Source organism: Anguilla anguilla, chromosome 4, assembly GCF_013347855.1.
Source record: "Anguilla anguilla isolate fAngAng1 chromosome 4, fAngAng1.pri, whole genome shotgun sequence".
Lineage (NCBI taxonomy): Eukaryota > Metazoa > Chordata > Actinopteri > Anguilliformes > Anguillidae > Anguilla > Anguilla anguilla.
Window position 1 is genome coordinate 43569969 of NC_049204.1, and position 25059 is coordinate 43595027.

Below are 25059 nucleotides of genomic sequence, written 5' to 3' on the forward strand. Positions count from 1 at the left end.
ATTGGTGACTTTCATAGCAGGAGTGATAAATGCAACAGCTGAGATCAAATCTAAAACAGAAAGGATTCAGGTTATTGTCAAAGCAGCAGTACACCACTTGGATATGATAGGTTTAAAATGGGAAGAAGTAAGGGATGAACTCAGTGTACAGTCAAGTCAAGAAACGGTATGTGTGAGTTGATTGTACTAATAATTTTAATTCTTCAGTGGAATGCGAGAAGCCTTGTTGCTAATAGGCAAGATTTCAAGCAGTTTGTAGCCAGTAGGAGAGAAAAACCAGACATTGTGTGTATTCAAGAGTCCTGGGTAAAGTCTAACTTAGATTTTGTTTTATATGGTTATGTGGCAGTGAGGCGAGATAGGACAGAGGGGGGAGGAGGAGGATGTGTCACTTTTGTAAAGCAAGGCATCCCTTACAGAGTAATAGGTATAGGTAATGAGCAAGAGTATGTGGTAGTAAAAGTGTGGGCAGAAAGGAAAGAGTTAGTGATTGTGAATTACTATAATCCGTGCAAAAGGCTAGAGTTAAGCAAGCTTGAGGAGATAGAAGGGCAGAATGGTAGTAGCACGGTTTGGTGTGGTGATTTTAATGGACATAACACATTATGGGGGAGTGACAGAACAGATGCTAATGGTCAGGTGATAGAAGAGTTGTTAGATGAAAATAACTTAGTATGTTTAAATGATGGCAGTAGTACAAGAATAGATGTTAATTCAGGGAGAGAGACTGTGCTTGATCTTACACTTGTGTCAAACAACATAGCAGCAGTATGTGATTGGACAGTGTACCAAGAAGGTACTATAGGGAGTGATCATTACCCAGTCTGGTGTAAGATAAATATTGCTGTCTCATTGACCATAGAGAACACAGGTGGGAAATGGATCCTTGGGAAAGCTGATTGGGAGAAATTTCTGGAAGGAAGTGATAGATATTTAAGTCAGGTTAATGATAGAATGGACATAGAGTCACTTGACAGCAAAATAAAACAAGGCATAATGACAGCTGCTTTTGAATCCATTCCTAAAAGTAAAGGTAGTATGAAGAAGAAAATGGTACCATGGTGGGACGATAAGTGTAAGGAAGCAGTGAGAAATAGAAATAAGGCGTTTAAACTAGTCAAAAGAACTCATAAAGACAAAAAGGACACATTGTAGAAAGTACTGTGGTACAATTGGAAACACAACTCAGGTGGGAGAAGTATGGGGGATGATAAAAAAGATGGGAGGGGACAGGAGGGAGTGGAGTTATCCGGCTCTGACCGATGGAAATGAGACTGCAGTAACAAATAAGGAAAAGGCAGAGTTATTGGCAAATATGTTTGTTATGGTACATAGCTCCAATAATTTATCTGTAGAAGGAAGAAGAGGCAAAGAGAAAACAAAGTCTGAAAATATGGAGGCTTTATGCAGAAAAGATAGTAATGATGATGGACAAAATGTACTTTTCAGCATGGGAGAATTAAAAAGGGCACTAGATAAAACAGGAAAGACAGCACCGGGTAAAGATGAGATATGTTATAGCATGTTAAAACATCTGAGTGTAGGAAGTCTGGGGAAATTGTTGTCTCTGTATAATAATGTGTGGGAAGAGGGGAGAATGCCAAGGAGCTGGAAGGAGGCGATAATTATTCCAGTAAGGAAACCTGGAAAAGATGCCAGCAGGCCTGGAAACTATAGACCAATTGCCTTGACATCTCACATTTGTCAGTTAATGTAAGTTAATGGAACGTATGATAAATGAGAGGTTAATGTATTTTTTGGAAAAAGGAAGTATGGTGGCGTCATATCAAAGTGGATTCAGGAGAGGAAGGAATACTATGGATCCAATGTTGTGTCTGGAGAATGAAATAAGGAAAGCGCAAGTAAATAAAGAGACAGTGGTTGGAGTGTTTTTTTGATGTTGAGAAAGCTTATGAGCTTAGGAGAGAGGGACTTCTAATCAAACTGCACTTAATGGGAGTCGGAGGGAAAATGTTTAATTGGGTTATGGACTTTTTAGATGGAAGGACTATTCAGGTGAAGATAGGGTCAGAGTTATCAACCCAATATGTTGTGGAGAACGGGACACCTCAGGGAAGTGCAGTAAGTCCAACTTTATTTTCCACCATGATAAACAACATATTTATGAATATCCCTATGGATATGGGGAAGTCATTGTTTGCAGATGACGGGGCTTTGTGGAAAAGAGGGAGAAATGTTGAACACATAGTGAAGAAAGTGCAAGATGGAATTAATCAAAATTAAAAAGTGGGGAATAAAGTGGGGAGTTAAATTTTCAGTTGAAAAAACAAAATCTATGCTCTTTACAAGAAAGAAACTCAGGGAATGCAATTTGAAATTGTATGGAAATAATTTAGAGAAAGTTGTGAGTTTTCGTTTTTTGGGAGTATATTTTGATATGAGGTTAACATGGAGGGAGCATATTAGATATGTTGTTAGTAGATGTAAAAAAGTGATAAATGTCATGAGGTGTCTTGCAGGATTGGAGTGGGGAGCTGATATAGCATCTCTGAAATATATTTATGTAGCCTTAATTAGATCAAGATTAGACTATGGAAGTATCGTATATGGATCAGCAGCAAAATCTGTGCTGGCGGACCTAGATGTTATACAAGCTCGGGCTTTATGAGTGTGTTTAGGAGCAGTTAAAACTTCCCCAGTGTGTGCACTCCAAGTGGAAGCAGGTGAAATGCCACTGTGGTTGCGTCGGAAACAGCTGGTAGCTAACTACTGGGTTAATCTAAGGGAGCATGGAGATAGTCATCCAACAAAAAGAGTACTGCAGACATGCTGGGAGAAGGAGAGGATGGAAAAATCAAGTTTTGGATGGGCAGGAGATCAAGTGGCAAGAGATATGGGAGTCTATGATAAAGAGTTTGGCGAAACTGTGGTGTGGCCTGTTAGACCTGTCTAGGAATTAGAAAGTGTGAGTGTAGATCTGGAATTACTTAAGATTAAGCACAGTAATAAGAATGCTGATTTAGTGAATACTATAATTATAGGGACCGTAAGTATAAAGGCAGAGTTCAGATTTTTACAGATGGATCAAAGGATCCGCAGACACAGGGGCTGCAGTTGCTGTGCCTAGTTATCAAGTGGGAATTAGCAAGAGAACATCGGATTGTTTAGGTGTGTATGCTGTTGAATTGTTTGCCATATTGATGGCATTAGAATGGGCTGAACAGGGTAGGTTTAGCAAAATAGTAATATGTAGTGATGCTGTGTCGGCCATTGCAAGTATTAAGACAGGTATAGACAGAAATCACCAGGATCTGCTGTATGAAATCTTGTTTGCCAATTCAAGAGTGGTTAGGCAAGGGAAAAATGTTACATTCATGTGGGTCCCAGCACATTCAGATATCCAGGGAAACGAGAGAGCAGATACGTTGGCAAAAGAAGCAGTCAAAAAGGGAATTGTTGAAATCAATATCAAGTTATCAAAACCAGAGGGAAAGGGCATTGTGTGGGGAAGTATCAATAAAGAATGGCAGCAGCACTGGGATCAGGAGAGAAGGGGGAGACATTTACATCTGATACAAAATAGAGTAGGCAGTGTAAGAAAGAGGGGAGGAAACAGAAGAGAAGAGGTTGTAATATCAAGATTAAGAATAGGACACAGCAATTTACGCAACACACTTCATGTTATAGGTAAACATCCAACCAGTCTTTGTGAAATCTGTCAGGTACCAGAAACTGTAGAACACGTTATCATTAACTGCAACAAATATAGGTCGGAAAGGAAGGATATGATGGAGGAGATGGGAAGATTGGGGATAACAGGAGCAGGATAGAGGAATGTACTGGAGTGTGGTGCTAGTGGGCAGGGGAGGAGATGCTTTATTAACTACCGGGACTTAACGAACGAGACTGTTAATGAAAGTGTGACAGTCAATAAGCTGTAGGAGTTAACTTACTCCCAGAGATGGCAGTAATGCAACTTTCAAGGATCAAGCTGCCGGTAAACAACACCGAAGAAGAAGAAGAAAAAGGAGAATAAGAAGAAGAAGAAGAAGAATGTTGAACACGCCGCCAAAGAGATTCGAATCTCTTTGACGCCGCTAGCAAAAACCGGAAGAGGTGATACGAACACTTCCGGTAACCGATTCCGCTGTGGTAAAGGCCTTATTGCACTTATTCATTTTAATCACAAATGTCAATGTTTAATATTTAATTCGACGGAATAATCATACATAAAAGTGTGTAAAAACATCCAAATGAAATAAACAAACATAGGCCTATATATATATATATTTTAAAAAACATTTCTGAGATATAACCATTCAGGCAATCGCCTTGGAATACAATATTCTTTTTCACTCAAGATGGCGGGTGACGAGTCAGGAGTTACGCTGGGCCAGCCCCATCTCTCTCGACAAGATCTAAATACATTAGTGAGTATTCATTTTAATTAAAAAAAAACTGACCATTAAATGAAATTGAGCATCGGGTTAATGTTTTTGGGGCGGTAAGGTTCTTTTTGCTGAGACATTTTAGAGAAAACCGGCGGCGAGTCCGACATAGCACTGATGCAAAATGGACGGCGTGGGCATGGTGATTCAATGAGATGTTCGGAATCAGATTAAATAAATGGTCATTTGTTCCGCATGATGTTAATTGGCATTAAATAGGCAACTTATTTGCGAATATTGCTAGCTAGCTAGTTCTGTTAAAATATGTAGCTAACTCGTGCTCTTAGGCTTATTATCGGTAGGAGCGGAATGACGCTAAGTTTGTTAATGTTAGCCAACATTAACTAACGTTGCTAGCTAGCGAATAGTGATAGCCTAGTTGTAGCAAATAAATGTCGCTGTGGGTACTACTGGTTGTGAAATATTTAGCCAGACTTTACGTTACGCTATCTGGAATGTTTTATTAGACGTGATCATATTATCAGCACGCCATCGGCACTTTGAAAAAGATCAGTCAAGCTATCCGCACTGAAGAATTTTGTACGCGGTCTTCATCGGCATCGCTCTTTACGATAACCCGATTGTGAAGCAAATCTACCGCAGATTAAGTTATCATACACTGCTACTAAAAATAAATAAATGAATAATTAATGAAACACCGGAATGGAGTATGAAATACTCCAAAATGGCAATTGCGTTAAATTCATGCCATTTAAAAAAAATAAAAAAAATAAAAATTCCATAAAATAATCTAATCAAACAGTTTTGCTAAATTCAGTAAAAAAAAAAAAAATTTTTTTAACCAAGCCGTTTTCAGCAAACTCCAATAAATTCCTGAAGACCACTTTCCCAGCTATTCATGTCATGGATTCTGCACATTTTTACTGTAGGAATGTGGAATTATGGGTTGGCAAAATCCTCCAAAATGGCTGTTCAATTTTATAGATGGTTCTTGTTAAACATTCCATAGAATAACAAACTGTTTTCTGCTGACTCTGTTACATTCTGGAAGGAGACCTTCCCAAGTATTCATGCAATGGATTCTGTGAGTTTTTACTGTAGCAGTTTGGAAATGTGAAATGGCAACAACCTCCGAAATGGCGATTGAATCCTATATGTGGCATTATTTAAAATTCAATAAAATATTTAAATCAAACTGCTTTCAGCGAACTCTAATGTAGGAATTTGAAATTGTGACGACAAATTCCTTAAATGGCCATTCACTTCTATGGATGGTGCTTATTAAAAACAAATAAAATAACGAAATCATATTGTTTTCTGCGAACTCTAATACAGAAAACCTCATCCATTGATGAGGATGACACTGATGATGATGCTGATGAAGGTGATGATGAAAATGATGACACAGGTGATGGTCATGTCACAGATCCTTTGATAATCTGCACGGTGAAATGACTCATTTTTTAATGTCTAATAAAAAGATGGATTATCTGAAAATGAAATTTACAGGATTATACAGACTCATGTAATCATACAGTGTTTCATGCACTCAGATAGTATACATAAATTATATTTTTATACATCTGTCTCTATAAGTCTGATCCTAGAGATAGGTTCTTCAAACATTATGGGTGTTTTGAAGGAAATAATGCCAAGTGCCATCCCATAATTCCAAACTTCTACAGTTTCATTGCATGAATACCTGGCAAGGTGGTCTTCAAGTTTGGAGTTTGCTGAAAACAATTTGATTTAATTATTTTCTAGAATTTTTAATTAGTATTATCTATGGAATCGAATGGCCATGTTGGACTATTTTGCCGCCCCATAATTACAAATTCTTACTGTAAAAATGCCCAGAATCCTTGGTGTGAATACCTGGGAAGATCTTCAAGAATGTATTGAAGTTTTCTGAAAACGGTTTGATTTAATTATTTTATAGAATTTTCAATGAGCAATAGAATTTCAGGCATTTTGGAGGATTTTGCCTTCCCATAATTCCAAATTCCTACCGTTAAAATGCATGGATTCCATTGCATAAATACCTGGGAAGGTGTTCTTAAAGAATAGATTGGACTTTGCAGAAAACAGTTTGATTTCGTAAGTTCATAGAATTAAAAAAAAATGGTATGTATAGAATTTAATGACCATCACCTACAATAAAAATACACAAACACATTTGCATGAATCTCTTGGAAGCAGGGCTTTAAAAATCTAGTTGAGTTTTTTCCAAACTATTTGACTATTCTATGGAATTTAAAAAAAACGGCATGAATTTTACGAAATTGCCGTTTTGGTGTATTTAATACCCCAATTTGGAGTATGTTTTAAAATGTATTCATTCATTCATTCATTCATTTGAGTATTGAAAGCGCAAGTAGTAACTTTATTTAGGGTAAACGTCCCTATTAAGCCCACGTACCATATAAGCCCACTTGCAACTTCTGAGTCAAATTAAAAAAAACTACATCATAATTTTTTGCTGTGTGATGTTTTTTCAAATGAAGCTGCTTGTTATGTAAATGACACTTTTTATTGTAAGTCAATCACATTTGTCGATATTGAGTTATCGAAGCACATGTGCGGCATGTGCCTGCTGATCCCAGAAGAAGTTGCAAAAAAACTTAGGTGATTTTGGTACCCTCAGAAAATAACATTTTTTGTATATTTCTACTCCTGTTTTTGGAAAGTACTCACTTGTTATCAAAATTTAAGTGATTAGTGTTTTGAATGAGACATATGTTAGAATATTACCTGAATTAGAAATATTGTGTCTTTTGAAATCAAAATATGAGTTTTAGCACGCTAGCAAACAGACCACATGCTGCATCAATACAGTAGCTACATAGTATTGTTCATTGCAATGACATAAAGCATGATAAGCATGTATAGTTTATATTTTTGTATGCAGTTTATATTATTATACTGTTAAATAGACAATAAATGTGTATGTTGATCTTTATTTATTTTTTAATTAACATTTTTACCTGGTGGGCTTAAAGGCTTAAAAATCACACTGTCTGAGGTGGATGTAAATGAGTATAGCTAATTACTTCTCTACATGATCAATTTATACTTTTCATATTATGTTAGTGTACCATATATAGATTTATTTCATATAGTTGTTTTTTTAATGTCATGTGAGTAGAATAAAATATTCTGTCTTTAACCATAAATTCACTGATGTTCCCTTTAAGCCCACCTGTTCCCATTAAGCCCACTTTACTGTGTTTCAATGGGGATTTTCTCCCTTTTGACCTTTGAACCATTTTCCTCCCTAATTTTGACCTCACCTGATGAATCAGCTCCATAATTCAGATAATTAATACCCATATTTAAATGTCAGTGATATTGCATACGTCAATTCATTCTGGATAGGCCTGTGTTCTATCTTAACATTAGCAATAATTTTTTAATCTTTACTTTTCAGATGAGTTTTAGTTTAAGATGACTATAACACGAAAGAACTACAGTTTATGCCCACGCATGATAGAAGCGCAAGTTCATCCTCTGCAAAGCAGGGCTGTAGGGACCTGGACCATTCTATTTGCGCAATCATGAGGTCTGTGAAAATCTACAAAAACAAGATGAAAGCCATGAAAGACTTGTTAGCGTAAGACAAAGACAACCACAACGTGGGCAAAAGATTGAAACAAACAAATAAAATGAAGCTTAGACCACCCTATAACCTATGTTATGTTACACTACTAAGATGGAGCATGGAGCAAATGATAGCCTTACTAAAACGATAAAATCACCTCAAAGAGCATAGGCCTACGTTTAGTCTAGGAGAAAGTAGAAATAGCAGAAATGTTCACATCTTTCTTGTTTATTTTGTTTAAGTTATAGGCTAATGATACATGAGCTTCAATATGTTATGACTGATGTCTCCTCATAATGAACTGTATGTTTTAATGTTACTCCACAATGAACTGAATGGTTTTAAAATGTGTTTTTACAATGTTTTCAAACTACTATCCTTAATGTGATTAACATTTGAAAAGTTATTGTTTAATTGTAAATCCTGAAATTGACTCATTTACTATCCTTAGAACATTAGTATTGAACCTGAAATTGTTTTTCGTTCAGTCAGTCAGTCTTCAGAAATCTTCATAAAAACACCTGCACTTTCAACCAGCTGGCTGGACCATAAATTTTGGCCAATTTCAAATGCCAACAGCACACCATAGGATAGAGATACAGACAAAATGACAACACATTGAAAGATGAAGTATTGAAGAGCAATTTCCACTATAGTTTTGATTTTGTTCGTAAATAGTTTTTTGGCTACATTCCAAAGAAGACATGTTGTAAGTTTAGCTTTTTCTGTGTTGACAACACAGCAAAAAGGCTGGTCATGCCTATTTCAAATGCCATTTACAGGCCATAGGATAGGAGTGGAGACAAAATGAAAACAGCTACTGAGAGCTAAGAGATTACAGATTTGAATAGAACAAGTTTGTATTGTTAAGATTTTTTAAATATATATTTATTTATCAACAAATCATGAAGTGGGCTTATTTGGAACACTCATGGGCTTAAAGGGTACGTTAGGTACCCATTAAGCCCATGCCAGACTTTTGACAAATTAAACGATAAAAACATTAGAAATTGGTATAAATTAATTACTGATACTTCAAATGAGAGATTAGACTTTCATTTTAACTAAAATGTTCTCACTTAAATTGGGGCAGTATACATTAAAAATGTCTGAAAAGCGGATTTGGTGGGCTTAATAGGGACGTTTACCCTAAGTATTACTGCTGAAAATACTTTGGTTCTATACGTTATTTTTGAAATTGAGTGTCTTTAAATGGGTTAGTAGTATTATATAATGTGGATATTTCACACTAATGTAAGTAGTGTAATAGTTTTTGTGAAGCATGTAACAGTGATGACATGAGAGTTGGAGCACTGCCAAAACGTGGTAGACGGTTAAATTGTTTTCATGTCGTCCCATCCCCGTACAAGAAAACATACGAGAGTACAGAGTATAGAAATACATACAAGAGTTAAGTATTACACATTTAGGTACTGTACCGCATTGTGTGACAATATTTTTGCATTATTTCTTAACCTGATAGCAATGTTCCATCTTAAAACTTCATAAGGGGCTTTTTTATATGCTTTATAATGGACAAAAAACATTTTATTCATTTTTGGAGAGATTTTGGATATGTTTCTGGACCACTGTACTGATGGAAAGCTTGTAATTCCCACTTGAAAATGATGCAACAGTGAGTTTCTTGAGACAAAACAGTTGATTTGCAATGAAATACGTGAATATGTTGTGATTTACCGCAATGCATAATTTAGACATTTTGGATAGATTTGGAGATGCTGGGTACGCTGCTTAGTTTTTGCTTCATAGATCTTTTCTGTAAACTAAATGAAAAATCATTACCTTGTATTTAAAAAAAAAAAAAAAAAAAAAAAAATGGACTTACAGCCAACCAGTTTGCGTGCTTTTTTTTGCCCAGTGAAGAGCCTCTTACACTCCCCGCGAGCCTTTATAAAGGCTGTTGTAGCCTGCTTTGTCCCTGAAGGGAAAACAAAATTAGCTTAACGTTCATCCAACTGCAAAACTAGCCACTAGTTCAGGTATGTTTTCCTTTTTTAACCATATTATCATGTTTGCTTTTTAAATAAATAAAAACTTAACCTTTTCCGATAGATAATCAAGTTACCGTTACGTTCGTGTAGCTTATTCTATTGGACAGTAAGTAGTCTAACAAGTTAGCTGGCTAGCTCAGGGAAAGCTCACAGATGCTTGAAAACATTAAATACATTATTCCAGTGCAGTAAGCAATTAAATGTTCTTTTAGATATAAGTACAACAAATAATCGAGTTCACTGTATACTCACATTTGTCAACGAACTCCTCCACCGCTTCATTGTCTTGAGCCGCCATTAATTTAACGGAAGTGAGAAGTCTGAGGAAATCGCAAAGACCTGTGCAATAGCCTTACAGCTGAAGGATGCATTAGACGCTGCCTTCAAATTCAACCCAAATTAAGGGACCCTAGAAGGATGTTTTTTTTGATGACTTTGGTTTGGGACATGCCTACGAAGGACTAAGGACGAGTGTGAAAATTTGTGAAAATAGTGAAAATGCTGACTTTGTATTGGGACGCAGCCATTGACTGTCCAAGATTCAGTTCCTGTATGAACTTTCCTGTATGAGTCTTTCTGACATTCTTGTTTTTACTGCTCTTTCCTTAGGATGTGACCACACTAACACCTCTCTCCCCGGAAATCATTAGCAGACAGGCTACAATAAATATTGGTGAGTGACCAGTCCTGTCTGACTGCCCAGTGTAACAAGAACTGTTCATTTCACTTGTGTGAAATGTGGCCCTCTGACCTCTAACCTCTGATATCCAGGCACCATTGGTCATGTGGCTCACGGAAAGTCCACAGTAGTGAAAGCCATCTCTGGAGTGCATACTGTCAGGTTCAAGAATGAGCTGGAGAGGAATATTACCATCAAGCTGGGCTATGCTAATGCAAAGGTGAGTCATTCTGGAAGGTGGAGCTATGCCGTTCTGTCACGCCACATCTGATGTAAGGGCCAAAATAATTAAGCACATGCCTGTCTCTACTGTCATTGAATTTAAGCAGTTATTCTAGCTGCCCCTGTGTTTACTCAGAATTCAGCAATGATTGGCAATGGAGCCAATGACCCCTGTGCTCTTAGGGCATTGAATACATTCTTGTCTGCCATTGGTGAGTGGATGACCAGTAATTTAATGAAATTGAATGAAGATGAGACTGAAATATTGTAAGTTGGCCCCAAATCAAAAAGTGGTCCATTTTTACTAGGCTGGGTAGTCTGGCTCTACAGGCAAAATCAGGAGTTGAAAAATCTGGGGGTCATTTTATATTCAGACCTAAGTTTTAAACCTCACATGGGCACAGTGACCAAGACTGCTTTCCTTCATTTAAGGAATATAGCTGATGTGGGACCCTTTTTAACACAACAAAATGCAGAAAAATTGATATGCTTTTATGTCAAGTTGCCTGGACAATTGTAATGCTCTCTTTACTGGTCTGCCTAAGAAAACAATTGAGAAACCAATTATTCAGAATGCTGCAGCCAGGCTTTTTAACTGTGACTGGCACTGTGGTGCCACAGTGCCGCCTGCAAAATTGCAACTTTGAAAGAATTATTACAGCCATGCCATTTGACCATACATCCACCAATGTCTACCACCTCATTTTAAACTTACATCATTGAACCCCTAGTTTCTGCCTTATTAGTTTTCCGCCATTTTCAATTTTTTAAACGTTTGCCTGATTCTCACCACATTCGGCATGTCATGTAAAGCATGTCCCTGTGTTAAATTGCAAAGGAAATTTAAAAAATCTCAAAAGACAACCACTGGACTGTAATTTCAATTCAGACAAAAATGGCTGACCACACCTAAAATATTTGTATGCCCACAGATTGTGGTGGTTCTTCAGGGGATGACAGTCAGCCATTTTTTAAACAAGCATGCACAGGCTCACAGTGGTGCAGCGTGGCCTTTAGATTGACATTTCATAAAACACTTCCGTGTAAAGATGTCCTTCAAAAAAGTGATGGTCTTTACATGGCAATGTTTCATGCTCATAGGCTAATTAATATCGAAACGGCAATATTGTTGCTTTGATGTATTCCAGGGATCCGGAAAGTTTTTTTGGGTGCCTCAAAAAGTCATCTTACGGTTTTTGCAGTAATTTGTGCATTTACAGCATACAATGCATGTTTTCCATGGAAATGAAATAGTTTCCCAGTTAACCTGCTTAAAGAGTGGCAGATTGGCTGGTGCTCCAGCACCCTTGGTATTTGTCCCCCCACATCGCTGCTTGAAGCTATATTTAGGGGGCCAATCTCTCACTTTCTATACAGATTCATTTTTGTAAACATGAACAGATATCATCTATAAGGACTACATCATACAAAAATGTCTTGTCAGGACAGTACTGTTTGGGTAGCAGTTCATAACTTATTGATAACATCAATATCACAACTTCAATTTGCTGTCTTAAACCAATCTGGGAATTATTCTCAATCATCACCATCGCCACATGTTGGACTAAATGCAGGCTAGAGCTACAGTGCCTGCACAAACACTGTAATCAAGTACACGCAGCAGCTGTCAGTGTGCATGCATTTACTGGTCTGTGTGTTGCTTAACCAGCTTTGTTTGAACCCAGGAAAGATTAGTTATTATCCGTAGCCTGTATTTCTTATTCTGGGGTAGCATGCTTTACTTGCATTTCACATTTCATGACCACTTGTGGGTGAGAACCGAACAGGCACAAGCACAATATTTCTTACGATAAGCTACTTGGTAATGGTTATTAGAGCCCGACCGATATATCGGTATGGCCGATATATCGGCTATTATTTGACTTTTTTGACGACATCGGGATCGGCAGTTATGCATTTAAATAAGTATAATAAACAAAAAAACAATGATTATTTATCTGTACTTGTCTGTTCGAACGTTGTAATTGCTATTTACTAGAATTATCCAGTAGAGGGAGCTCTAATACAAGTGTGAACTGCAGCAGCTGACGCGCTACTTCTCTAATAAGACGTTTGTCACTCGTGCCTCATCCAATATTCTCCACTGCAAGACTTGGCTGCACAGATTCGATTGCCGCAATAAAGGTATGTATATTTAGTGAAAGTTTTTAATTAAATGCGTTTATACGACCGCTATGTTTAGCAATCCTAATGATCGCGCGAGCTAGCTTACATATTTGGTTCACTTTAGCAAGCTAGCTGGCTAGCAAGCCTTTATGAAGTGGCAGTGAGCACATAAGCAGCATAGGATCTACATTTCCTGAGGACATCGCTGTATTCTCAAATAAATAACCAGCCAAAATACAATGGTGATTGAATGCATCACACATTTGTTTTTTTATCTGAGATAATGATATTAGCTACTATATGATGTTGTGTAAATAGCCAACGCGTGATTGCAAGCGAGTGTGTCATCTAGTCACGCGTCATCATAGCAAGCTAACCAGACAGTAAAAACGCTGATAAAACACTTCTAACATGGATCATTTTAAGCCATGTTATCTAGCTTTGTCGTGATAACATGAGAGAAGGATTGCTGTTGAAGTGAATCAACCAACAGTTAGCGCGGGTAACCTGCACGAAAGCGTATTGTAGTTTTTTTCACGTATTTCATCCAGTCAATTTAATTTCATCCAACGTTTCACTCTTTAGCTCCCCTAGATAATGTCTTACTCTGAGATCATGTAGTAGAAATAAAATAAGAAAATATAATTAATTTAACTTACTGAGAATATATAATAAGAAATAATGAGGCTGTGTCAATAGCTAATGCGTTATTGCGAGCGAGTGTGTCATCTAGTCACGCGTCAGAGCGCATTGTAGTTATTTTCACCGCCTAATTCTTATGGACAGGGAAGCTCGCTAGATAGTCTTACTCTTTGAGATCATGTAGTAGGAATAAAATAAGAAAATATAATTAATGTACTGAGAATAGATACTAAGAAATAATAATAACAAATTAATAACAACAGTAATAATTAAAGCCGCAAGCGGCGTTGGGAGGGGTCCAAGCATTGGCACCGTCGCGCCCCCTATGGAGCGATTTTAAAATGGCTTTTTCCTCGTGATCATATGCCTTCACTGAACATATCTACTGAATATCACGATGATTGTATAAAAGATTGATGACTTATGGCCAATTTTGTGCTAAGAGACGCTGCCGGATGACTTAGTTGCGTCGCCATAGATGTGTCCTGGCCGCTTCCCGTAAAGGCCTTTACTATGTCGTAACGCTTAGATGGGATGTGGTAACACTTAGATGGGATGTCGTAACACATATGTGGCCCAGCGTGTATGTACAGCTGCAGCGCTTCCATGCCGCAACTAAAAAAAAGGTGTAATAGATCAGAAACGTAATGTACACAAGGGTTGATCTCATTTTCGAATTCACGGATTATTAAAAACCTGGTTTATTAACAACCTTTAAGTTGAAGCCTGTTCAACATATCAATAAGCATAGGACTATAGTGTTACAACACTAAACCATAGAAAACTATATTAAATATACTTCAAAAATTAAGCAATTGTAAAGTAAATTATCTATAAACAGGTCTTTCACTTTAAAAAAGATCTAAAAACAGCATATTTCAATAACAATACAGCATCTTCCTGTAATTAAATATTGACAAATTAGAACACCTATTGCTACAGCGAAGTGAAGGCACAAGCACACGTCACCTCACTTGGCAAACTTAGTTGCTACTGCCATCTAGCGAAGATTCTGACAAATGACACTTTTCATCCTCTCAATCAGTAACGTGGGAGACAAATTTCCCTGGCTTTTACATTTGACTCAAAACTACCGAACGTCGGAATATTCTAATACCGAACAGTTTCTTTTTTAAGGACCGAAAAAGTGCTGAAGTTTTGGTATACTGTGCAACACTACGTCAGACACATATTCCAAACCATTGCTCAGCTTAGCAGAGAATGCACATTTCAGAGCGCCACAGAGACAGATAGAATAATAACACATAAATACGCATTTCAAATAATAAAGACGACATTGAGAAAAAACGAAACAAAAGACGAGATATCAACTCGCGACCTGCGTGCTGGCCGCAGAGCAGCCTACCGTTTTATTTATTTAGACATTGGCAGATGATTGGGGCGACATAGCTCAGGAGGTAAGACCGATTGTCTGGCAGTCGGAGGGTTGCCGGTTCAAACCCCACCCTGGGCATGTCGAAGTGTCCTTGAGCAAGACACCTAATCCCTAACCCCTAACTGCTCTGGCGAATGAGAGGCATCAATTGTAAAGCGCTTTGGATAAAAGCGCTATATAAATGCAGTCCATTTACCATTTACCAGATGACAAAATTTTCGGTTACACTGACCTGTAAAGCGCTATTCCAAAAGCAAAATCAGACATGTTATACATCGTTAGAAAGCTTATACTCTCACCTACGGAATAAATGAGTTGTCAATCAAGCCAAATTGCACTAAAAAGGGCGACAACGCCGTGAGCAACAAGTGTGGTATTACGCACAGCTATTTATGAAGATAGCCGACCCAGGCGTGACAGATGCGCATATTCTTCACAAACGGATTGTCCAAGACAATATATGACCACTCATTCGCAAAAGGGACATCTCTACGTGTAAAACCGATGGTAAGATTGTATATTTATTAAATGTTTAGTCCCAGATATTGACTGTAGAATGACATGGTATAATTAAAAAAGAAATTGTCTCATTTATTTCGTTATTCAGTGAGCAGCGTTTTCACTTCTGTATTGGCATATTGTAGGGTTAATGTCGGGTTTATCTTGTTGCTACGGAATATTGCATTGCATTACATTACATTACAGGCGTTTGGCAGACGCTCCGATCCAGAGCGACGTACAACAAAGTGTTCAACCATAACCAGGAACAAGTGTGTCGAAAACCCTAGAGGGCAGTAGCCTACCGTTCCAAGTGCAGGGAACAACCGCATAGTTCAACTTGGACCCTGTAGGTTAGACCGATTAACACTAACACAAACAAGAACAGCAACAACGCAGTCTATGCAAAAATACAAGCAATAGTTAAGACGAGTTAAGTCACCTACGAAACAACTACCTAGTTACAACCCTAAGCTTACAGTCAATTTAGAGATTAAATTGAGAAAACGGTTTCTCTCAGCATAATGACGGATTTAAAGACTAAACGAACTCACCCGATATTGTCTTCAAATGGACCGTATTATTTATTTAGACATTGGCAGACTACAGCATAAATTGCGTCTTTTGTTTATATTCAATATTAGTAATTGCAGCGAGAAACTGCAGCTGTAGGTCGTTATGTTACGGTAGCAACGGAACGAAGCGGACTATATATGTATTAGGCTACCGTCATTGTTTCATTATACCAGCCTGTTTTAGCACATTTGCACAGAAACTCAGAACCTATCAATAAAATGGTTTAGCTATTTCTCAGCATAATGACAGACTTAAAGACTAAACGAACTCACCCGATACTGTCTTCAAATGGATCCATGCTCAAGGAAAAGTAATTATACATCCTCTCAAAAGCCTAGCATTCACTCTGGGTGGCACTGTCTTCCATTGCTTCCCCGACGGTCAGACCCTCCTCGCACTGATAAAAACTAGACCCTACGGTGTCGGATTACTTGCGTCGCCATGGATGTCACTTGCCGTAAAGAAGTTTACTAGATGTCGTAACCGTTTAGATTTGGAGCCACAGCTCTTCCGAACCCCACCTAATAAAAACGGCCAAATGGCGGGCAAATAATATGGCGGACATAGGTGGTTTCTGAGTAGTGGGGGGCCATAGGAACCGACCTACTAAATTTGGTTGGTCTACAACTTATGGTTGCTGAGCGTCAGACATTTTAGCGGAGAAAACTTCCACACCCTAACTAAAAAGTCTAAATGGCGGGCAAACAATATGGCAGACATAGGTGGTGCCAATGGCAAAGTTGTAGAGCATGTTCAGATGCATAGGTCGATGAAGTTTTGTGTTGATCTAACTTATGGTGTGGGAGTTATGGCCTTTTACGCATTACCCTTTGTTATAGTGCCACCATTTGGCCGACATACCTGATTTTTAGTGCCTGAGTAGTGGGGGGCCATAGGAACCCACCTGCCAAATTTGGTTGCTCCAGGACTTATGGTTGCTGAGCCTCAGACACTTTTAGCGGAGATAAATAATAATAAGAATAATAATTAAAGCCGCAAGCGGCGTTGGAAGGGGTCCAAGCAGTGGCAGCATCGCGCCCCCTATGGAGCGATTTTAAAATGGCTTTATCCTCATGATCATACGCCTTCACCCAACATATCTACTGAATATCATGATGATCGTATGATATATTGATGACTTATGGCCAATTTTGAGCTAAGAGACACTGTCGGATGACTTAGTTACGTCGCCATGGATGTGTCCTGGCCGCTTCCCGTCAAGGCCTTTACTATGTCGTAACACTTAGATGGCATGTCGTAACACTTAGATGGTCCGGCGTGCATGCACAGCTGCAGTGTTTCTGCGCCGCAACTAAAAAAGGCGTCACACTAGTGTTGTCACGATACCGAAATTTTGACTTTGATACTGATACCAGGTTTAGTATTACGATACTCAATACTGAAATGATACTTGAAACTTAAACGGTGCTAATTCGATACTCTGTACCTAACGATACTGAAATTACCTTAATAGATCAGAAACGTAATGTCCACAAGGGTTGACCTCATTTTCTAATTCATGGTTTATTAACAACCTGGTTCATTAACAACCTGTAAGTTGAAGTCTCTTCAACATATTAATATGCATAGGCCTATAGTGTTACAACACTGAACAATAGAAAAATATGTTAAATATATTTCAAAAATTAAACAGTTGTAAAGTAAATAATCTTTAAAACAGGTCTTTCACCTTTAAATAGATTTTAAAACAGCATATTTTAATAATAATACAGCATCTATCTATAATAAAATATTTCCAAATTGGAACACCTATTGCTACTGAAGTGAACTGAGTCAAAGCTTGCGCTGTTTCAGGGAAGTGAATGCACAAGCGCAGGTCACCTCACTTGGCAACCTTAGTTGCTACTGCCATCTAGCGAAGATTCTGAAAAACTACACTTTTCATCCTCTAAATCAGTAATGCGCGAGACACATTTCCCTGGCTTTTACATTTGACGCAGAACTACCGAACGTTGGAAAATTCAAATACAAAACCGTTTTTTTTTTGTTTTTTTTTTTAAGTACCGAGAAAGTGCTGAGGTTTTGGTATACCGTGCAACACTACGCCAGACACATATTCCAATCCATTGCTCAGTTTAGCAGAGAATGCACATTTCAGAGCGCCTCAGAGACAGATAGAATGATAACACATAAATACACATTTCAAAGAATAAATACGACATTGAGAAAAAACGAAACAAAAAACGAAACAAAAGACGAGTTATCAAGTCGGGACCTACGCGCAGAGCAGCCGACCGTTTTATTTATTTATTGGCAGATGAGAAGCAACAGGAATCACAAACGGATTGTCCAAGACAATATATGACCACTCAGTCGCAAAAGGGACATCTCTACACGTAAAACCAATGGTAAGATTGTATATTTATTCAATGTTTAGTCCCAGATATTGACTGTAGAATGACATGGTATAATGTAAAAAACAAAATTGTCTCGTTTATTTCGTTATTCAGTGAGCAGCGTTTTCACTGCTGTATTGGCATATTTCAGGGCTAACGCCGGGTTTATCTTGTTGCTACGGAATATTACATTAGCCTACATTACAGGCATTTGGCAGACGCTCTTATCCAGAGCGACGTACAACAAAGTGTATAACCATAACCAGGAATAAGCGTGCCGAAAACCATAGAGAGAAATACCGTTCCAAGTGCAAGGAACAACCGCATAGTTCAACTTGGAACCTGTAGTTTAAACTGATTAACGCTAACACAAACAAGAACAGCAACAACGCAGTCTATGAGAACATTCAAGCAATAGTTAAGACGAGTTAAGACTAAGTCACCTACGGAACAACTACCTAGTGACAACACTAAGCTTACAGTCAATTTAGAAATTAAATTGAGAATACGATTTCTCTCAGCATAATGACGGATTTAAAGACTAAACGAACTCACCCGATATTGTCTTCAAATGGACCGTATTATTTATTTAGACATTGGAAGACTACAGCATAAATTGCGTCTTTTGTTTATATTCAATATTAGTAATTGCAGCGAGAAACTGCAGCTGTAGGTCGTTATGTTATGGTAGCAACGGAACGAAGCGGACTATATATGTATGAGGCTACCGTCATTGTTTCATTATACCAGCGTGTTTTCGCACGTTTGCACAGAAACTCAGAACATATCAATGAAATGGTTTAGCTATTTCTCAGCATAATGACAGATTTAAAGACTTAACGAACTCACCCGATACTGTCTTCAAATGGATCCATGCCAAAGAAAAGTAATTATTCATCCTCTCTGACAGCTTTTACTAAGAAACTTTGGGTAGCCTATCCTAGCATGCACGCTAGGTGGCAGTGTCAGACCGTCTCCTCACTGCTAAAAACTAGACCTACGGTGTCGGATTACTTGCGTCGCCATGGTTGTCGCTTGCCGTAAAGAAGTTTACTCGATGTCGTAACCGTTTAGATTTGGAGCCACAGCTCTTCCGCACCCCACCTAATAGAAACGGCCAAATGACGGGCAAACCATATGGCAGACATAGGTGGTCCCAAAAGCAAAGTTGTAGAGCACATTCACATGCATCGGTCGATGAAGTTTTGTGTTGATCAGACTAACGGTGTGGGAGTTATGACCTTTTAAAGTATGACCCTTTGTTATAGCGCCACCATCTGGCCGACATGGGTGATTTTTAGTGCTTGAGTAGTGGGGGGCCATAGGAACCCACCTGCCAAATTTGGTTGCTCTAGGACTTATGGTTGCTGAGCCTCAGACATTTTAGCGGAGAAAGCTGCCACGCCCCAACGATAAACTTAAAATGGCGGGAAAACAATATGGCGGACACAGGTGGTCCCAATGGCAAAAGTATAGAGCACGTTCAGAGGCATGGATCTATAAAGTTTTGTGTTGATCTAACTTATGGTGTGGGAGTTATGGCCTTTTACGCAAAACCCTTTGTTATAACGCCACCATCTGGCCAACGTACGTGGTTTTTAGTGCCTGAGTAGTGGGGGCCCATAGGAACCCACCTGCCAAATTTGGTTGCTCCAGGACTTATGGTTGCTGAGCCTCAGACACTTTTACCGGAAAAAAATAATAATAAGAATAATAATAATAATCCTAACAGATACAATAGGGTTCCACCATCTTCGCTGCTTGGACCCCTAATAATCCTAACAGATACAATAGGGTTCCACCAACTTCGCTGCTTGGACCCCTAATAATATTCATAAAAATACATGTTTGAAACTGGAAAACTGATTTTTTTTTAAATTTATTTTTTATAGATGGCTGGAAAAGAAAGGAGTAAAAGTATGGTGTGGAGTTATTTTGATTTCACACACTTAAAGATGGTGTTAATATAGGCTATATATATTTAATTTAATATCATCTTTTACTTTTTCTATCTAAAAAGTTCTGTGTGTTTTTTTTATTTTTATTTATTTGCTTATAAGTTAAATGTTCTTAAATATAGAAACTTTAATAAAATATAAGTTTTTCAAATTGAAATGAAAATGTTGCACTTTTTGACAAAATATCGGTCAAAACATCGGTAATCGGTGGGCTAGGACTCTCCAAAATCGGGATCGGCATCGGACCCAAAAATCTGGCATCGGTCGGGCTCTAATGGTTATGAGTTCTGATGAAAATTGAAAAGTTTCCATCTGGAACCTGATTTGGGGCAGGTTTTATAAATCAGCATCAAACCATGAAAAAAGAGACTGTAAATCAGCTGCCAATGAGTATATTTTTCAACATAATTGACAGCATTGGACCTTTTCCTTTACTTGTATGTGGGAAACGGCCCGTTTTTTGTGCCTCTGCTGCAAACAGTTTTTAAAAAAAATGTTGTTTTGCTTCTCAGTATTTTTTAACACTCTAGAGCAGGTTGCTCATCTGAAATCATTTTTCTTTTTCTGACTTTTCAAAATTATTGCCGTTTTGTTGAAGTCCAACATGTGATGTCAGCAAAAATTGTGATATAATTTCCTCATGCTTTAAGTTAAGTGGATCCCAAACTTTATCGGCCCAAGGCACCCCTGTAAATACTTTTCATTTCCACGCTTGTCTAGCTAAAATGTTTAAAAAAAATGTTTTGGAGGATTTGATTAAATAGACTACTATATTTACGTCTGGCTTGCTGGCTTGAAATACAGCCTTTTTTGACCGCTTAGTTTCGTACTGAGTACTGAAATGCATACAAAAATCGACCATTTTACTCCTGGCCCTCCCATCTGCTTGTATTAATGATGCCCTGTATGTGAATTGCCACATCATGTATGTCCTGCAGGTGTATAAACTGGATGACCCCAGCTGCCCACGCCCCGAGTGCTACAGGTCATGCGGCAGCAGCACGCCTGACGAGTTCCCCACTGACATCCCTGGCACCAAGGGCAACTTCAAACTAGTCAGGTAGGGGCACTGTTGTTTCCAGGGCTCAAGAAAGTGCTTTGGCTGCGGTTACTACCTTCTGGGAAAGTCTTGATAATTCTTTCAGGAACTAAGGGTGAAAATTTTTGAGGCTATCTTGGCTGCGGCTACTGGTTCCACCAGTCTGATCCAGATCTCCCCATCTGCTCTTCCTTCCCCTATATCGTCTCTTTACCCTGATTGCCCTTCCTCTCTCTTTTCCTCTCTCTTTTTCTCCTCCTCGTCTCCTTCTCTCTACTTCTTCCTTAGGCATGTCTCGTTTGTGGACTGTCCGGGTCACGACATCCTGATGGCCACTATGTTGAATGGCGCCGCAGTTATGGATGCTGCACTGCTGCTGATTGGTGAGCTCCTTAATGAGCCGTGAGACAATTGTATATTGTTTTATGGATGGTTTTGTCATATTGTACAGTTTTTGTGGCCCAAAACTTTCATTGACAGTATGAGTGATAGGTGTGGTGGTATGCTGGTCAGTGATGGTGTGAGTGAGAGGTGTGTGGTGTGCTGGTCAGTGATGGTGTGAGCGAGAGGTGTGTGGTGTGCTGGTCAGTGATGTTGTGAGGTGTGTGGTGTATTAGTCAGTGACAGTGTGAGTTTAGTTGTTTTGTGTGTTGGTCAGTAACTTTGAGCAAGAGGTGTGTGGTGTGCTGGACAGTGATGGTGTGAATGAGAGGTGTGTGGTGTGCTGTGCTGGTCAGTGATGGTGTGAACGAGAGGTGTATGGTATGCTGGTCAGTGATGGTGTGAGCGAGAGGTGTGTGGTGTATTGGTCAGTGACAGTGTGAGTTTAGTTGTTTTGTGTGTTGGTCAGTAACTTTGAGCAAGAGGTGTGTGGTGTGCTGGACAGTGATGGTGTGAGCGAGAGGTGTGTGGTGTGCTGTGCTGGTCAGTGATGGTGTGAGCGAGAGGTGTGTGGTGTGCTGGTCAGTGACAGTGTGAGCGAGAGGTGTGTGGTGTATTAGTAACAGTGTGAGTTAGTTGTGTTGTGTGTTGGTCATTAACTGTGAGCAAGAGATGTGTGGTATGCTGGACAGTGACAGTCTGAGTGAGAGGTGTGTGGTGTGTTGCTTAGTGACAGCATGTATGTGTGAGAGGTCAGGGTTTATATAACAGGGTGAAGAAGTCTAACCAATTCACCCATGCCCCCTCAGCGGGGAACGAGTCGTGCCCGCAGCCACAGACATCAGAACACCTGGCAGCCATCGAGATTATGAAGCTGAAACACATCCTGATCCTGCAGAATAAGATTGACCTGGTGAAGGAGAGCCAGGCCAAAGAGCAGTATGAGCAGATCCTGGCCTTTGTGCAGGGTGGGTCCTCCCGTACCGTGCTCATGGTCGAGCTCTTGTCATGTTCATATCAAACTGCAATGTCCATCTTTCCTGAGTAGTTTAACAGAATATCTTCCGTTTTAAGAGGAAAAATGTTATGCTTTTCCCCTCTCTCTCACCAATTTGGAGTGCACAATTGTATTTATTATTGGCACTATTGATACGGGACAGCGCAGGCAAGCATTTTCTCTCCTTTGAAGCATGATATTAGATTCTTATCCCACTACTGTTTCAGTAAATAATTGATTGTGAAGTGTAGGTACATTATAGGTGTGAATATTTTCTTTTTTAAATGTTAAGCGATGGGTTTCCTAATATTTTTGCAGGCCCAACTAATCTCAAGGCCCCCCAAAATTCAGTCACTAGCTGAGGATTTCCACTTTAGTAAAATTATTAAATTTACATTGTGCCTACTACTGGTTTCAATAGAATGGATATTGGCATACTAGCACATGGCCCTGTGTTAAACTGGGAAGGAATTTTTGATATCTCAAAAGATGGCCACACGTCTGTAATTTTAGTTTAGCTGAAAATGCCTGACCACACCCAAAATGTGTGTATGGCCACAAATTTATGCCAAAATATCACTATGCTACAGGGTATTATAGAAAGACGTATTGTGGACGAACATGCACTGGTACTTCATTTCATAGTGCAATGTGGCCCTGTAGGGGGCGCTTCTTGCAAAATGCTACTATGCATTGGCTCCATGAGGCCAAATTTTATGTAATTTCACAGAAGCCCTCAGAGAGCTTCCCTTAAGCAGTCCTGAGGAGTACGCCCCCCTCCGTCCTAGATTTTTACAGATGATCAAATATGAATATCAGGGTTCGTACGGTCATGAAAAACCTGGAAAAGTCATTGAAATTTAAAATGCAATTTCCAGGCCCTGGAAAAGTTATGGAAAATAATATTTTTTGAAAAGTAATGGAAATATAGCTAAAGTTGCATCAAATATAATTACTAATTAATCCAATCATAAAAATAGTATGCGTAGTAATAAAACGTAAATTGGCACGTAACCTTTGCGGTGTTTTGGTGGTGTTAGAAGTTAATTCGGTCTGGCTCAGTCTGTTTACAGGCACGCCCAACACGCACGCTTCTGCTAATGTAGCAGTTAGTAAACGTAGGCCCTACTGTGCCGACAATATGCTAGGGAAGTGCAGCTTCAATAATATATTAGGGCTCGAAATGAACTTTTTTACTTGGTAGCACTGGTGGTCCCAACTTCAAAAAGTTAGGAGCACCCACCAAAATGTAAGGAGCACCAACAATATATGCAATATTTTTTTTATTGGTAAAAAACGACAATATAACAGTACGGTTTACAAGTAACAGTTAAACTGTCACGCCTAAAATGTGTCGACTCTTCAAGGAATTGCGTGTTATGCATTCAAACGACAAAACGCTTCTCGTCACATTCATACCACTAATTAAATCAACCGACAGTAAACTGCATCGGAGAAATTAGCTGTTTCAGCCGGGTCGCTACACAAAACACTAAGTTAACGTTTCAAAAAAAATGCCGCAATCCTTCGCTTCAACTTTTCAGCTTTCGATCGATAACGCTAATAAATTGAACAAACTTTTGTCTTCAGGTAACATTAGTTAACGCATTAGCTCTCTGTCGCGTGACAGTGGAGTGCAGCGAAAGGGAGTGATTGAAGGCTAATATTAACCAATTTAAAATCAGCATTAAAGGTAAGAGTGTCAAGCTCACGATTGGTTAGAAGGGTCACCGTCAGCTCACAAGGCACATACTGAGTGTACTAACTAGCGAATGTACAGAGAAAGAGACGTTCGACTAGAAAAAGAAAAAAGGTCACACCAGAACAATTATTTGCACTGGCACAGATGCTCCCAATTATATTTTGAGGTCGCACAGATTAAATTTCGGTCGCATATGCGACCAAAATGGTCACAATTGGTGTTTGCAAACTGGTGTTTATTTGTTTTAGAGAGGCACCATATGTTTCAGATGCAGACCTAATTTTACTTAGGGTTACAATAAATATTTTTAAATCATCCCGCTGAGATAAAGTCGTGTTTTGGTCATGGAAATTCAGTTAAAGGTTGTGGAGAAGTCATGGAAAAGTCATTGAAAATCATTGGTGAAAAAGTGTATGAACCCTGGAATATGCAAAAATGTGGAAAAAGATATTTGACAACACCTGCTTTAACCCTCTGGGGTCTAAGGGTAAAATGAGGCACACTG

The 25059-nt window shown here is 38.8% G+C and overlaps 1 protein-coding gene across 1 annotated transcript in view; it reads left to right on the top strand.

Annotated features, from left to right (window-relative positions):
• The first annotated feature begins 4122 nt into the window (after positions 1-4122).
• eif2s3 (eukaryotic translation initiation factor 2, subunit 3 gamma) overlaps positions 4123-25059 on the top strand; it is a 65061-nt gene continuing 44124 nt past the window's right edge. Inside the window, exons 1-6 of the mRNA XM_035413755.1 lie at positions 4123-4391; positions 10590-10653; positions 10752-10879; positions 21374-21495; positions 21763-21857; positions 22665-22823. Coding sequence (XP_035269646.1) covers positions 4323-4391; positions 10590-10653; positions 10752-10879; positions 21374-21495; positions 21763-21857; positions 22665-22823 — 637 coding nt within the window. The 5' untranslated portion in view covers positions 4123-4322. The remainder of the gene's footprint in view (positions 4392-10589; positions 10654-10751; positions 10880-21373; positions 21496-21762; positions 21858-22664; positions 22824-25059) is intronic.